This window comes from Eumetopias jubatus, unplaced genomic scaffold (genome assembly GCF_037043125.1).
Source record: "Eumetopias jubatus isolate StellerSeaLion01/CBP00866 unplaced genomic scaffold, mEumJub1_p1.0 scaffold_16, whole genome shotgun sequence".
In the NCBI taxonomy this organism is placed as follows: Eukaryota; Metazoa; Chordata; class Mammalia; order Carnivora; family Otariidae; genus Eumetopias; species Eumetopias jubatus.
In genome coordinates this window covers 59017366-59031299 of record NW_028274822.1, presented here as the reverse complement: position 1 = coordinate 59031299, position 13934 = coordinate 59017366, and the positions used below count along the sequence as shown (strand labels likewise).

The window sequence follows — 13934 nt, the reverse complement described above, 5'->3', positions numbered from 1 at the left end:
AGGGAGGAGAGGGAGAAGCAGGCTTCTCGCTGAGCAGGGAGCCCGAAGTGGGACTGATCCCAGGACCCTAGAATCATGACCTGAGCGAAAGCCACCTAGGCACCCCATATGCCTGATCATTTTTTACTGGATGTTAGATACTGCAATTTTTCCATTTTTGGTTACTGGATTTTGTTGTATTCCTTTAGTGATGGATTAAGTTCAGTTGTGCAATTGAGTTACCTGGAATAAGTTTAAGTTTTTTAAAATATATTTTTTAAGATTTTATTTTTAAGTAATCTCTACACCCAATGTGAGTCTCAAACTTACAACCCCGAGATCAAGAGTCATATGCTCTACTACTGACTGGACCAGCCAGATGCCCCTGATTTGATCTTTTTTTTTTTTTAAGATTTTATTTATTTGACTGAGAGAGAGAGCACACAAGCAGGGGGAGCAGCAGGCAGAGGGGGAGGGAGAAGCAGGCTCCCCACGGAGCAGGGAGCCCGATGTGGGGCTTGATCCCAGGACCCTGGGATCATGAGCTGAACTGAGGCCAGATGTTTAACTGATGGATCCACCAGGCACCCCTGGTTTGATCTTTTTGAAGCTAATTTTTAGGATTAACCAGAGGGGATTCAGGGCTTATTTGGCCTCACAAATGCAATGTCCTGCTGAGTACTCTATTTGAATCCCTGGCCATTAGATCTTTCCTCCTTGGCTGACGGGAACACAAACTATGCCCAACCCTCTTGTGAGGTCATAGGATTGTTCTGCTACTTCATTATCAATGGAAGTGAAAATGTGGAAGAATTATATTTAGCATGTAAAAAGAATAAATTTCTGTGCCTCTGTTCAAAGAGAATTATGTTATAATGTATTTACTCTGGTATAGAGGTGACTAATAGGGAAAAGGCTTTGGACTATTAATACAAATGTACTTTCGAATTAAAAAGCATTAACATACTGCCATGAAAAATTGTAGCCTGTTTCCCCAAAATCAGTAGGGGAAAATATTGGTGCCATCATGTAGTATTGTTCAGAATGAATATACAGAGGGGATAGCTTGCTTTGGTAATTATTTTAACTCATGATTAGGAGCTTCAAGATTAAGAGAGTTGACTTTACCATATCCCAGTGGAAATACACTGTATAGTAAAAGATTGCTTAGAGAGTATAAAAAGCCCCTGAGAAAATTCTAAAATAACCCTAAGAATTAGAAGAATCATATCTTTAGCAGCATATATTTTGTAATATTAGGACATTAGACTGCTAGGCAGTCTTCCTATCAGAGTTCAGAGTTCTATATGTGAACCCTGTCTGATCTTCACAACATTGAAGAATTCTCATGGTGGAGAATTTGGGAGATTTGCTACTGTGGATCTGTCTTGTTGGCTAGAACAATCCTGTGCATAATCCAAAATACTTAGTTTCCCATGCAGAAAAATGTAATGGCTGTGGAATTCTGAATGAAATTAGACTCATAAGCCTATTCTAAAGTTATTAGTTCAGCCTAGAGTTCTAAAAGTTACTCTGTCATCCATTCCATCTGCCTGGGAATTTTTTAGTTCCAACTTGTTCTAATAGGGCTGGACTGAAAATATGAGGCTAGGTGAGGAGTCTATCTGAGAAGGTATTTGCTCCTTGGTCTAAAAGAACCAGATGGGGGCGCCTGGGTGGCTCAGTCGTTAAGCGTCTGCCTTCGGCTCAGGTCATGATCCCGGGGTCCTGGGATTGAGCCCCGCATCAGGCTCCCTGCTCCACGAGGGGCCTGCCTCTCCCTCTCCCACTCCCCGCCTGTGTTCCCCCTCTCGCTGTGTCCCTCTCTGTCAAATAAATAAATAAAATCTTAAAAAAAAAATAAAAAAATAAAGGAACCAGATATTCAGTTCTCTGTAAGGGAAAGCAGGCAAAAGAATGACTGCTGAGATGGTACTATGTTTTAGCACAAGAATTTATCTCAGTACTAAGATGTTCATTGAACATCTTTTTTTGGATAATAAAAATTTGCAAAATACCTAAGTGTCTAAGAGGAAACTGGTTCAATAAATTATGGAATGTCCGTATGATGAATGTTTAATGAAATGGTAAATTATTTTGCTATTAAGTAAAACATTATGTGAGATATCTAACTAATCATCTATTTATCTATATCACATGGTACTTTTGTCAAAAGCCTGTCACTTTATTTTATTTTTTTAAAGATTTTCTTTATTTGAGAGAGAGAGAGAGAGCACAACAGGGGGAGTGGCAGACAGAGGGAGAGGGAGAAGCAGGCTCTCCACTGAGCAAGGAGCCGGATGTGGGGCTCGATCCCAGGACCCTGACCTGAGCGGACGGCAAATGCTTAACCAAATGACCCACTCAGCCACCCCAAAAGCCTGTCACTTTAAACAACTGACAGTGTTTGTTGCCAATAACGTTTGACCTTCCAAGTGAAAATTAGAATTTTGGAAAACTTGTAATTGTCACTTACAGCTTCACAGCTTCCTAATACTTAAAAGACATTTCTGATGAAATCAGTGGTGATATTAACAAGTGTGAATTTTGGTATTATATAATGAGGTCTGTCAACATTTGGAAGACACACGTAACACAGTGAATCAATGTTTTCTAAATGATCAATACACGATGTTAAAAATCATTCATTGCTAAAAGATCCACTCAAAGTGCAAGATAAATAGATTTAATGTAACAGAGTTAGCAAAAGTTGATTATATAGTTTCAGATTACACAAGGTGACTAACTTTTTAGAAACTATTTGTTGGGTGGCTCAGTCTAGTAAGCGTCTGACTTCAGCTCAGCTCATGATCTCAGGGTCCTGGGATTGAGCCTCACACTGGGCTCCCTGCTCAGCAGGGAGTCTGTTTGTCCTTCTGCCCCTCCCCCTGCTTGTACTCTCTCATAAATGAATAAAATCTTAAAAAACAAGAAAACTGTTGCATTTTGATGTGGAATCGAATAATGCCCACATTTGTTTGAAAGTCTATTAAATATTTAAAATTTTTAAATATTCTCCCCCTTTTCCTATTATTTGTGTGAGGCCATATTTTTTTCATACAAACCAAACCAAACCAAAACCAAACAAATAATAGATAAAACACATTGAGTGCAAAAGCAGATACGAAATTTCTAGCTTTCTTCTATTTGGCCAGATATTAAGGAGATTTGTAAAATTTAAAATAATACACTTTTCCTACTAACTTTTAATTTTGGAAATCTATTTTTCATAAAAATATACATGAAATAGGCTTATTAATACATTTAAAATTGTTTTTGTTTTAATTTCTACTTCGGTAAATATCAACTAATATAACACAGAAACAAAAGCTCTCAAAGTCCTTTTAGGACTCCAGAAACTAGTCATTAAGAAAAAATGGAAAAGCAGGCCACAGACTAGGTAAAAACAATCAGGACAAACAAATGTATCTGACCAAAGGACTTATATGCAGACTATATAAAGAATTCCTACCAATCAGGAATAAAGACAACCCAATAAAAATGAGCAAAACACTTGAGGACATTTCACAAAATATGTACAAATGGTCAATATGTGTATGAAAAGTAATGTTCAATCTCATTAGTCATCAGGAAAATGTAAATTAAAGGCACAAGATACCATTACACATCCACCAAAATTGCTAAAACTGAAGACTGACACCACCAAATATTGATGAAGATTCAGAGCAACTGGGTCTCTCATGAGATAGGGGTATAAAATAGTACAACCACTTTGGAGAATTGTCAGTTTCTAATAAAGCTAAACACACAACGATACTCTCTGACCTAGTACTCCAAGGTATGTACGCAAGAATGAAAGAATATATCCACAAAAAAGTACTTGCAGATTCACAGTGGTTTTATTCACAACAGCTCCCAAATTGGAAACAATCCAAATGTCTACCAACAAGAGAACGAATAAACAACTTTGTACAATATACTACTGCTCATTCATAAAATGGAACATATTACTGATATATGCGACATGGATGAATTTCAAAACCTTATGTTGGGAGAAAGAAGGTAGACACAAGAAAATAGTATATACTGCTTGATTCCATTTATATGAAGTTCAAGAACAGGTACAAGTAACACACAGAGATGGGACCATCACAGTGGTCGCTTCTGGAATGGGGAGTACTGACTGCAAAGGGGAACCTGGTGGCGGGGACGCCTAACTTTGGTGATGGAAACAATCACGATTCAGGCAATGGTAACAGTGTATACATTTGTTAGGACTGGCCTTTTTGTTTGCTTAAACTGGATTTAAACCAGTTTAGAAAAACGGAGAAGGTACTGATAATGAGCTCTTAAGCTGAGTGATGGGCACACAGGTCTTGTTCTTTAATCTTTAAACGTATGCCGCAAAAGCTTGCTTCATTCTATTAACAGCAAAATTTTCTTCAGAAGTGGGGAAAACGGTGGCTACCTAAAAGCTTTTTACCTGGACTACTCGTATTTTGATATGGCATATAGCTTTTTTTTTAAACATTTAAAAAGTCACGGAGTTAAATAAATGTGTTTCATAAATAATCTTAAATTCTGTGTAACTAATGATCCCCATGCAAGCAAAGGCATTTATCTTTAGGTAAACAATTTTATATGCTTTTTTTTAAAAAGATTTTTATTTGAGAGAGCGAGAATGAGAGAGAGAGAGAGCACATGAGAGGGGGGCGGGTCGGAGGGAGAAGCAGACTCCCTGCTGAGCAGGCAGCCCGATGCGGGACTCGATCCCAGGACTCCAGGATCATGACCTGAGCCAAAGGCAGTCGCTTAACCGACTGAGCCACCCAGGTGCCCAATTTTATATGCTACTCTTATGGAGATATGCACATGTATAAAAAATTCACATTACTTGCAGATACTGTGTAGTATTTAACATTTCATCACTGGGAAAAGTCATTCTAGATGTATTTTTCACTGTTTTAATGCTAATACTTATAATTCTACATGCTTTTTTCACCATATTAAGGGAATTATTTAAACTTTATTTGCCTTTGTTCTAATGAACTCTGGTTTTACTGACTGGAAATATTTCAGGTAACTGCTACTGTGGAGGCTTTGTAACTCCATTTTAGGTACAATGGAGATTACAGTGTCAAGAAAGCCACCAAGAAAATGAATTACAAGATATTTAATCCATTAAACTTCACACAAACTTTTCCAAAGATCAGTAACTCTTGTATCAATCTTTTCGCCTTAAATGTTTGAAAGGGATTTTTAGAAAAATTATGAAAATGCTCTCTTTAAAATACAAGAAGATAAGACTATCTCATGAGTTTAGTCAATTTCTTCTATATAAAATTTTGTGGGTTTATGTATCAGGATACCAGAAATAGAATAAAAAATATTGCCAGCTTTCTGGATAACTAAGAAAAATACATACTTAGCACTGCACTCAATTTCTAGAATAAGTGTATAATTATTAAGTCAGTTAAAATGAGCCTCATGGGGTCTTTGAGATTTTTGTGGTTATGAAGTTTGCAGCATGTCTAACATTTAATATTCATTTTTGAGACCTCATTACTGAATAGAGTTGAGCTATTCTTCAGAGGTTGTTTCCCCAAAATGAGTATTTCTGTAATTTTGCTACTGCCTAAGTAAACACTGGTGTTTGGCTTAGAGTCACATGGGAGTGGAAAGTAAAAAAACACTTAGCACACATTTCACTCTTATTTTTTTTCTATAAAAATATAACTCTTTATTAAATAACATGCACAAATATCAACTAGTCATTTATTAAACAGATATGATTTAGAACAAGATTTAAAGAAATACAAATCCTTAGGTACAATTTAGTATATCTTGTTCATGATATTTGAATAGTTAAAAAAAAATCACTGATTAAACTAACCATCCTTTATTTCTCTTTCAGAACCCTAAATCTTTTTAGGTATATACCCCATTCCAAGGTTTTTCCTAGCATTTCAGAGCTTTAGAATATCTTTAATATCAAAAGCTCTTAACTACTTATATATAAATTCCACCGAGAAGGCATTCACTTTTCTTTTAGGCTATCCGATTGGCTTTGAGTCACTTTACTAAAGGAAATCTCCAGAAGCAGAATCATGGCAGAGAGGCTCCAGCAACTTGAGGTACCATTGAAGAGGGAGAACTAGGGTTAGTACTTAAAAAGCTGGGACAACTAAAATATGCCAGATTCCTGCTTGCTTGCTTTTTCTCTTCTGCAGCTTGTTCTGTGTGGCCAAACAGTGATTTCCCCTCCTTTTCCAGTTGGACCCTCAGAACAAAATGCTGTATAATTTACCCCTCTCATATTTTTCTATGACTCCAATGTTCAATAATCTGGTTTTTTATCTTTAGGCGAAAGTATAAACAAAATTTGCATTGAGTTTTTCCATATTAAAAAGTATTGCTTTTATAAATTAGCTTTTAATGTTCCCAGCCTTAATAAACTTAACTTCAACAAAACCAGTGCTTCAAAATCTACCCTGCCTTTCTTGGCCCCATTTATCCAATAAAAAAGGCCCAAGTCTCTCATCTAAATTTCTAAAGAACACTACATCCAACCATTATAATAAAGTCCTTGCACTGTGTATCTTTTACACGTGCTGCTTTATTGCGCATGCCAAGTACAGTATGAATTAAAATATAAACTGACGTAAAAATTCAAAAATCCCTAAGCTTAATATATACCTTTGCACTCCAAAACTTCCAATTTTTACATTCTCTCCCATTAGCTGGGATGTCCAACTTGCTTGCTGAGTTTAAGTCACTTTATTCCTCATATATTCTTTTTACTTTTCTCTATCAGAATAAAAAATATCCAGCATTATTTTATAATTCAAGAAAGTACTGTGGAAAGTTCTATAAATTTTATCTCATATACTTATGTTCAATTTTACATATAACCTAATTTTCCTTTCAAAAATGTTTAGTAAGTTTAGCAGATTTCAGACCTGAAATATTCCTGAATATTTAATCTACTTCATGTTATAGGAGAAACTGGATTTTTTCTAAGTATATTGCTAATTATTTTATTAAAAACAGCATACCAAATCTTAATTATAAAATTCTGAAAATTATGTTTTGCATCTTGATACAAGGAAAAAATACGTATTAATCAATTTTTCATAAATATTGAAGATTGATCAGAATATGCCTGTTTCTTGTACTTATTTTGACTACCGAATATCTTTTTGATTTCAGTACTCAGTTTGTATTTTAAAAGTGCAAAGGTTATTAAGCTTAAAACATTATATTTAAGCAATGTAAAAAAGTTTTACAATGATTTAACATGACCAATAAAATTTATTAAACATATTTACATATATTCACAGATTCTTTCATACTTGAGTATTAAAATAGACATTTACAATTTCAGAATTTTCATTCAAAGGCATTTTGGGAAAGGGGAATAGGTTCCACTGTGAGATGAAAAAAAGAGCTGTTTCTTTGCATGACTAATTCTAAATAATGTGTCCAACATAGTGGAGTCATAGGAACTATCCCAGGAGACTGGCATGAAACACCCTACACTACTTTAGGCATCGCCTATGGAGAGAGTTAAATTATAGGAAACATGCAATACAACTAAGTCACAACCTTTACAGTTATGGTAATGAAAACAAGCTAACTCAAACACATGCATGCCTTATTTGAAAGTTTTGCTACCTGAACACATTACTAGTACACTCCATACAAACCACAACTTTGGTCCAATAAAACATTAGACACAACAGCTTTACAATTATTTCTTTGTACATGTTTTGACTACCAATCCCTTTGTATACATTTTGACCATTAATTACAAGATTTACATCTGCACAATATGTATAAAATAAGTTATTAAAAAGGAAGACAATATTAAAACTTTGAAAAGAAAACTGTACAATTAATTTACAGATAAAATAAACTGAAGAAATTTTGTGCCAAGTTTTTCTTCCACATTAGAAACTATTTGGTAGGAATTGAACCTTTTAGTTTACCAATATATTTTAATGAAACTTGAAAGATTTGAATACTAGTGGTTATCTTGTTACTTAAGAGGGCTAACAACTTCCAGTGCTGTTAGCAGATTCTCAGCTTTCAAAATATCTACCACAGTTTGCCAACATGCTCTAATGCCATAGTTACCTCTCACCAATATAAATAGATTTCAGTTAGAAACTGTTTGGATCTAGGATCCAAAATAATTCTTTTCATTTTTCATAAAATGACAGTGTTTACTACATAACCAACTTCAGTCAAACTTTACTAACAACTGTAAAGGCATAATATCAGTATTTTTCTCAAAAGGCAGTGTTCCACAGTTTAATACTCTTGAGCCACATGAGTTTAAGACGACATCACCAGAAGGAATGGCTGCTATATAGGAGTCAATTCAAAGTCATCATTAACATCAACAAGGGGAACATAAAACTCCTGGATTTCATAAATGCTGATAGATTTATAGGTGGCAGGATCAAGTTCCTGGAGTTTGAGCTGCCATTCTAATCTCTGGACGGCATTTAAAGCTGCAGCTTCATGTTGTTGCCTCATTAAAAGACAGGTCTATTGAGAAGAAGAGAAGAGTTAATTGATTTTTCTGTTAAATCTGCTTTAAAAATTAATCTCATCCACAGTTTCTTTAGTGATTAAGTTTTTGAATGACACACCCATTTCTGCTTTACCCTGTATCTATATGACAACTATTTCTGGATCTGCAACTTCACCACTGTCTGACCTCACAGACTTTAATTTGAAACTGCTCTTTCAAATAATGAGATTTCAAACTATCAGAAGAATCACCAACATCTAAGAAGTGATTTTTGAAACGGTTTAAAATCTCAAACCAAATAATTTTCCTTATTTGTAGTATATATTCTTTCCTTATTGCTCTAACCCATTCTTTCATAAGTCAGAACTATCACCAGACTTGGATACTGGACAGTAAGCATAAAGATCCCCATCAGAAACTGCTTCTTCTGTGATAGTTTCATCTTTCATTCTACACTGGTCTTGAAAAATGGACTTGTGCTCTTTATTTTCCTTTACTTTCCCACTGTAGCTGGCACGAGGACGCATGACTAATGGCTATCTCCTTTCCTAGTCACTCCTAACAGAGCTGCACTGTTTAAGAGGGAAGCATCCAGTTAAACTGAGCTTCTAAACATACATACCTTTAGTTTGTCAAATTTATCATCCACATCTTGTAACCAAGACATGAACTGTCTTGCATTAAAGCGATCCCTCACAGAAGTTTTACTGTCATCAGACTGAAAGAGAACATCGAAAGTAGCTGAATACTATGCAAGAACCCACTTTAAAACCTATATGCCATTATATCTTTTTATGGTATGATGGAATAATGGAAAGAATGATGGAACTTGAAAAAGGATAAAAATATAATTTTTTATGCCTACAACTTTCTTATTAAAATTGATTTTGTGTCTCATTTTAATTTTAATGTTAATGTTTACCATATGTAGGGAGAAAAAGTGTTAAGGTGGGCTACAGGGCTTTGAGGCCAACATTTTTTCCAGGACCAATATTTTGGAGTGATCGTAAAGAAATTCTGTATCAATTCTTAAGAATACCAGTTTTGGAATGAAGACAGGCTGTATTCAAATGCCAGCTTTGTGTCTTACTATGTAATCTTGAACTAATTACGTACTTTCTCAATTTTCCATTCTGTAAAGTGGGATGAATACCTCTTTTAATCTTGTTTTGAGAATTAAGTTTTTGAAGTCCTCATCAGAACGCTTGGGCATACAGGCAGCACTCATTCCAATAAATGTCTGCTGTAATTACTATTACTACTATTACCACCAGTACCATCAAAGTGCCATGCAGGCATCACGTAGATGCCCACATTCTGAGCCATTATCACTTCCTCCTTGGTCCTCCATAAGATGTCTTGAGTCTTTAAAATTTTATTGTTGGATCTTTTTAATATTACAAGTTTATTTTGAAAAGGAAGAGGTCTGATGAGAAACTTAGACTAATGGATGACCCAAGCCCTTAGCCAGGAAAGGTAGATTTTCCTTTTCCTTAAATTCCTTGCAGGCTATTCTCATAGGAGCCTGCTACTCAGTTTAGAGACCAGTGTCTACTCTAAAGCCAGAGTAAAAGGATGGGTAAGAGTTCCACAGTTTTCCTCAAGTGAAGGATTAAGTTCTTCCGTCCTTTAATTACTAGGCCGATCATGGCCTAATCTTCTTTCAGTCTCTGACTTGGGGATCATTCTAAGGGCTTACTGGGAAACTTCACTTATTTTTGATGTTCTCCTTATCATCTATCTGGGGCAACAGATGCTCATCAGAAGTTTCATCATGTGGTGGTCCAGTGGCTTTGTGTCTCGATTTCCAGTTCTGCTATGGATTGGTTTTTATTTTTACATGTCTTTTGTCATTTCAGGGAGTTTTGGAAGGAAGACAAAATAAAAAGGTATGTATACCCAACCACTGTGAACCAGAAGTCTTCAAGAGACTTTCCTTGTAGCTTGATTTATATTGTTCTCAAATTGATGTCAGTACTCTACAATTGCACAGAACTTGAAAAGATCTCAAGATATTACACTGTCTAGTCCAGCCTTTAGTTAAGCTGTTAATTTCCATTATTAAAAACCATTCATTCTTCCCTTTAAATTCTTTAAAGCTGAGAATTATGTAAATTCCCTCAGTGGCCTTTCCAGTGTTTATTTCCTTAGAGTCAAATAGTTCTTTCTTAAGATCCAATTATTATTATTAATATTTTAGAGAAAGAGTATGCATACAAATGGGGTGGAGGGGCAAAGGAAGAGGGAGAGAGAGTCTTAAGCAGACTCTGTGCCCAGCATGGAGCCCAATGCAGGGCTTGATCTCATGACCCTGAGATCATGACCTGAGTAAAAATCAAGAGTCAGATGCTCAACGGACTGAACCACCCAGGCTCCCCCTAACCAATTATTATTATTCTTAATAGCCTTTTCAAATATCTCTGAATACTTTCATTTGGGTAAAACAGTTGGTGACTTAAAGTTTGAAATATACTGATCTAATGTAATCTTTTTTTTTTTTAAATATACTTTTAAAGATTTTATTTATTTGAGAGAGAGAGAGAATGAGAGAGAGCACATGAGAGGGGTTAGGGTCAGAGGGAGAAGCAGACTCCCTGCTGAGCAGGGAGCCCGATGCGGGACTCGATCCAGGGACTCCAGGATCATGAGCTGAGCCGACCGCAGTCGCTTAACCAACTGAGCCATGCAGGCAGCACCCACCCCCCCGGCCCTTTTTTTTTTTTTTTAAAGAGGAGAAAAATAAAGCCGAGAGAGAACTAAGTAATTTTCTCTGTAAAACACCCTATATCCTTTGTGTTTCTAGTCTGTCTGACTTAAAACAGCATTTCCTAGTATTTCTGTGTGATAATCCTTCACTGTCCATGCTTATACTCTTTAATCATTATATTCTCTCTATGACCAATGAATTTCATTCTAGTTTGTGAGGCACAAGAAATTCTGACAACTGATATATTTAGTTCTGAATTCAAATAATTTCTATATGGCAGTAAACTTTATTCAAGACATAGCTACAGTTTTTTTTTTCCCCCACAACTATATTTCTTTATTCCAGCCATATCCAAGATCAAAACAAGATCAAACAATATCAAACTATTTGTTTTGATCTTATTTTAGCACCACCACAATCTAGAGATTCAATCTGCCTGTAGTGTTTTCCAGCTTACAGTTGCTTTCCAGTTGCTTGAAGGTACAAACATCCACTTTAGAAACAAATTACAAATTATGTAAAAGGGCACTATCCTAAACACATATTGGTTTTGTAAATATCAGCTTTTATAATATAAGCCTAATGTTTAGAGGATTTTAGAAAAAAGATCAAGTGATCTAGAAGTACTTTATTCTGCAAGAATTGTTTTTCTCCTTTGAGTTTTACTGATTGCTGAATTCAAGTTTCTTCTATGGAAATAGATTACAAATGCACCCAAGTTGTATTTAGGAACATTTTAACTGTATCAGTGGCACTTTACCTGAGCGTCCAGTGGCACACTGTACACTTCTGCATCCAGTAACACAGTGCACGCACTAAATGGTAGTGTTTGATTTGCCAATGTTCTTGCAGCTCTGTAATGAACTCGTAGAACTTCCTGTTCATTGGATACAATGAGTTTTTCCTAGATGAAGCAAGAATGGAAAAAAAAAAACCATTAATACTTCAATCACCTGTTTTTTTCAAATAACTTAAAATGTACTAAAGAACCTGAATCTCAAAAGTTTTTTCTTTTTTAAAACATTTTATTTATTAGAGCAGAATGAGCATGACGGGGGGAGGCGCAGAGGGAGAGGGACAAGCAGACTCCCCACCGAGCAGAGATCCCGACATGGGGCTTGATCCCAGGACCCCAATATCATGACCTGAGCCGAAGGCAGATGCTTAACCAACGGAGCCACCCAGGTGCCCCGCAGATAAGTTTCTTCTTCACAGAAAGCTTCAGAGACTTGAGAACTCAAAGTGTTCTAAAAGTGTAAGTAAATGTTCTCTTTCCAAAAGTGGCAGGCTTTTTAAAAAAATTAAGTTTTCAAGTGTACAATGGTGGCTTTTAGTATGTTCACCAAGATGTTCAACCATCACCACTAATTTCAGAACATTTTCATCACCCCAAAAAGAAACTCTATCACCAGTCATGCCCCATATACCTCCTCTTCCCCTGGCAACCACTACACTCTACTTTTTATTTCTATGGATTTACCTACTCTGAACCTTTTCTTACAAATGGACCCATGGAACATGTGGTATTTTGTAACTGGCTTCTTTTATGTCACTTGTTTTCAAGGTTCACCTCTGTTGCAGCATGCATCAGTACTTCACCCCTTTTTATGGCTGAATAATATTCCACTGTATAAATACACCACATTTTATTTATCCATTCATCAGTTGATGGTCTTTTGGGTTGTTCCTAGCTTTGTACTATCATGAATAACGCTGCTATGAACATTCATGCTCAAGTTGTTGCTTGGATGCATATTTTCTGTTTCTCTTAGGTAAATAACTAGGAGTGGAGCTACTAGGTCATATGGTAGTTCTATGTTTAACCTGGTGAGAAACTGCTGAGTTGTTAACAGCAGTTGTATCATTTTACATTTCCATCAGCAATGTATAAGGGTTCCAATTTTTTCACATCCTTGCCAACACTTATTATCTTTTAATTATAGCCTTTCTAATGGGTGTGAAGTGGTGTGCCATGGTGGTGGTAGCTTGTTTTATAATGAATATTTTCATGGAAACAAACACTGTACTTCGATGCTGATTTTAAACCTCTGACAATCGCAGTATAATCCTGTCTTAAAATGTGTTAACTGGGGTGCAATACTTCCAATTACATAATATGCAAACTCATCCTATCATAAAGTTAATGAAATCATCTAGGCAATCCTCTGCATTTAGCAGACTGGGAATTCCTAGGGTGTAGCTACAGATCCCAACCCATGGTGATACTGGTTACAGACTTGTGTCATCTGGTGGTAACTGTCTTCTTTGGCTTAAACATCAGTGGGGACAACCCTGGGACCTATGGCTCGTTAGAACTTCAAGGACATAGGTAGTGAGTCTAGGAATCCTTCCATTATAAGATGTCCATCATTTTGTTGGTTCTGTCAGGCAGGCTAGGCTGAGAAAATATTAAAGATGTGGCTGGTCTCCTTCCCACCACATTCCCTAGTCTCTCTCGACTTGACAAGAACTTTATCCTTCCCCTACTGGAGCACGGAGGCCTCATTATATCCAAATACGTATTACTGTATAGAGTTTTACTGTATTTATAATTTAGTGAAAACACACACAGTCCTATTTAATCTTTTAAATTTTATGTGACAAATGACACTCAGAAGAGGTAAGTCTAACACTTATGATTTATTAAGTACAAGTTTAAGGTGGGACTTTAAATGATAAAATATCCAAAAAATTGACCAGATACTAAGAAAAAATAGAAGTTTTCCTAAAAGATTAGCCATAGTCGTG

General features: G+C 35.9%; 1 protein-coding gene across 4 annotated transcripts in view; it reads right to left on the bottom strand.

Moving 5' to 3' along the window:
- Nucleotides 1–3817: 3817 nt before the first annotated feature.
- ANKRD12 (ankyrin repeat domain 12) overlaps nt 3818–13934 on the bottom strand; it is a 122346-nt gene continuing 112229 nt past the window's right edge. For all 4 annotated transcript variants that reach the window (XM_028123916.2, XM_028123917.2, XM_088019724.1 and 1 more), the window contains 3 exons: nt 11947–12090; nt 9102–9197; nt 3818–8493 (listed from right to left, as the gene is read on the bottom strand). In XM_028123916.2, coding sequence (XP_027979717.1) covers nt 8308–8493; nt 9102–9197; nt 11947–12090 — 426 coding nt within the window. In that variant the 3' untranslated portion in view covers nt 3818–8307. The remainder of the gene's footprint in view (nt 8494–9101; nt 9198–11946; nt 12091–13934) is intronic.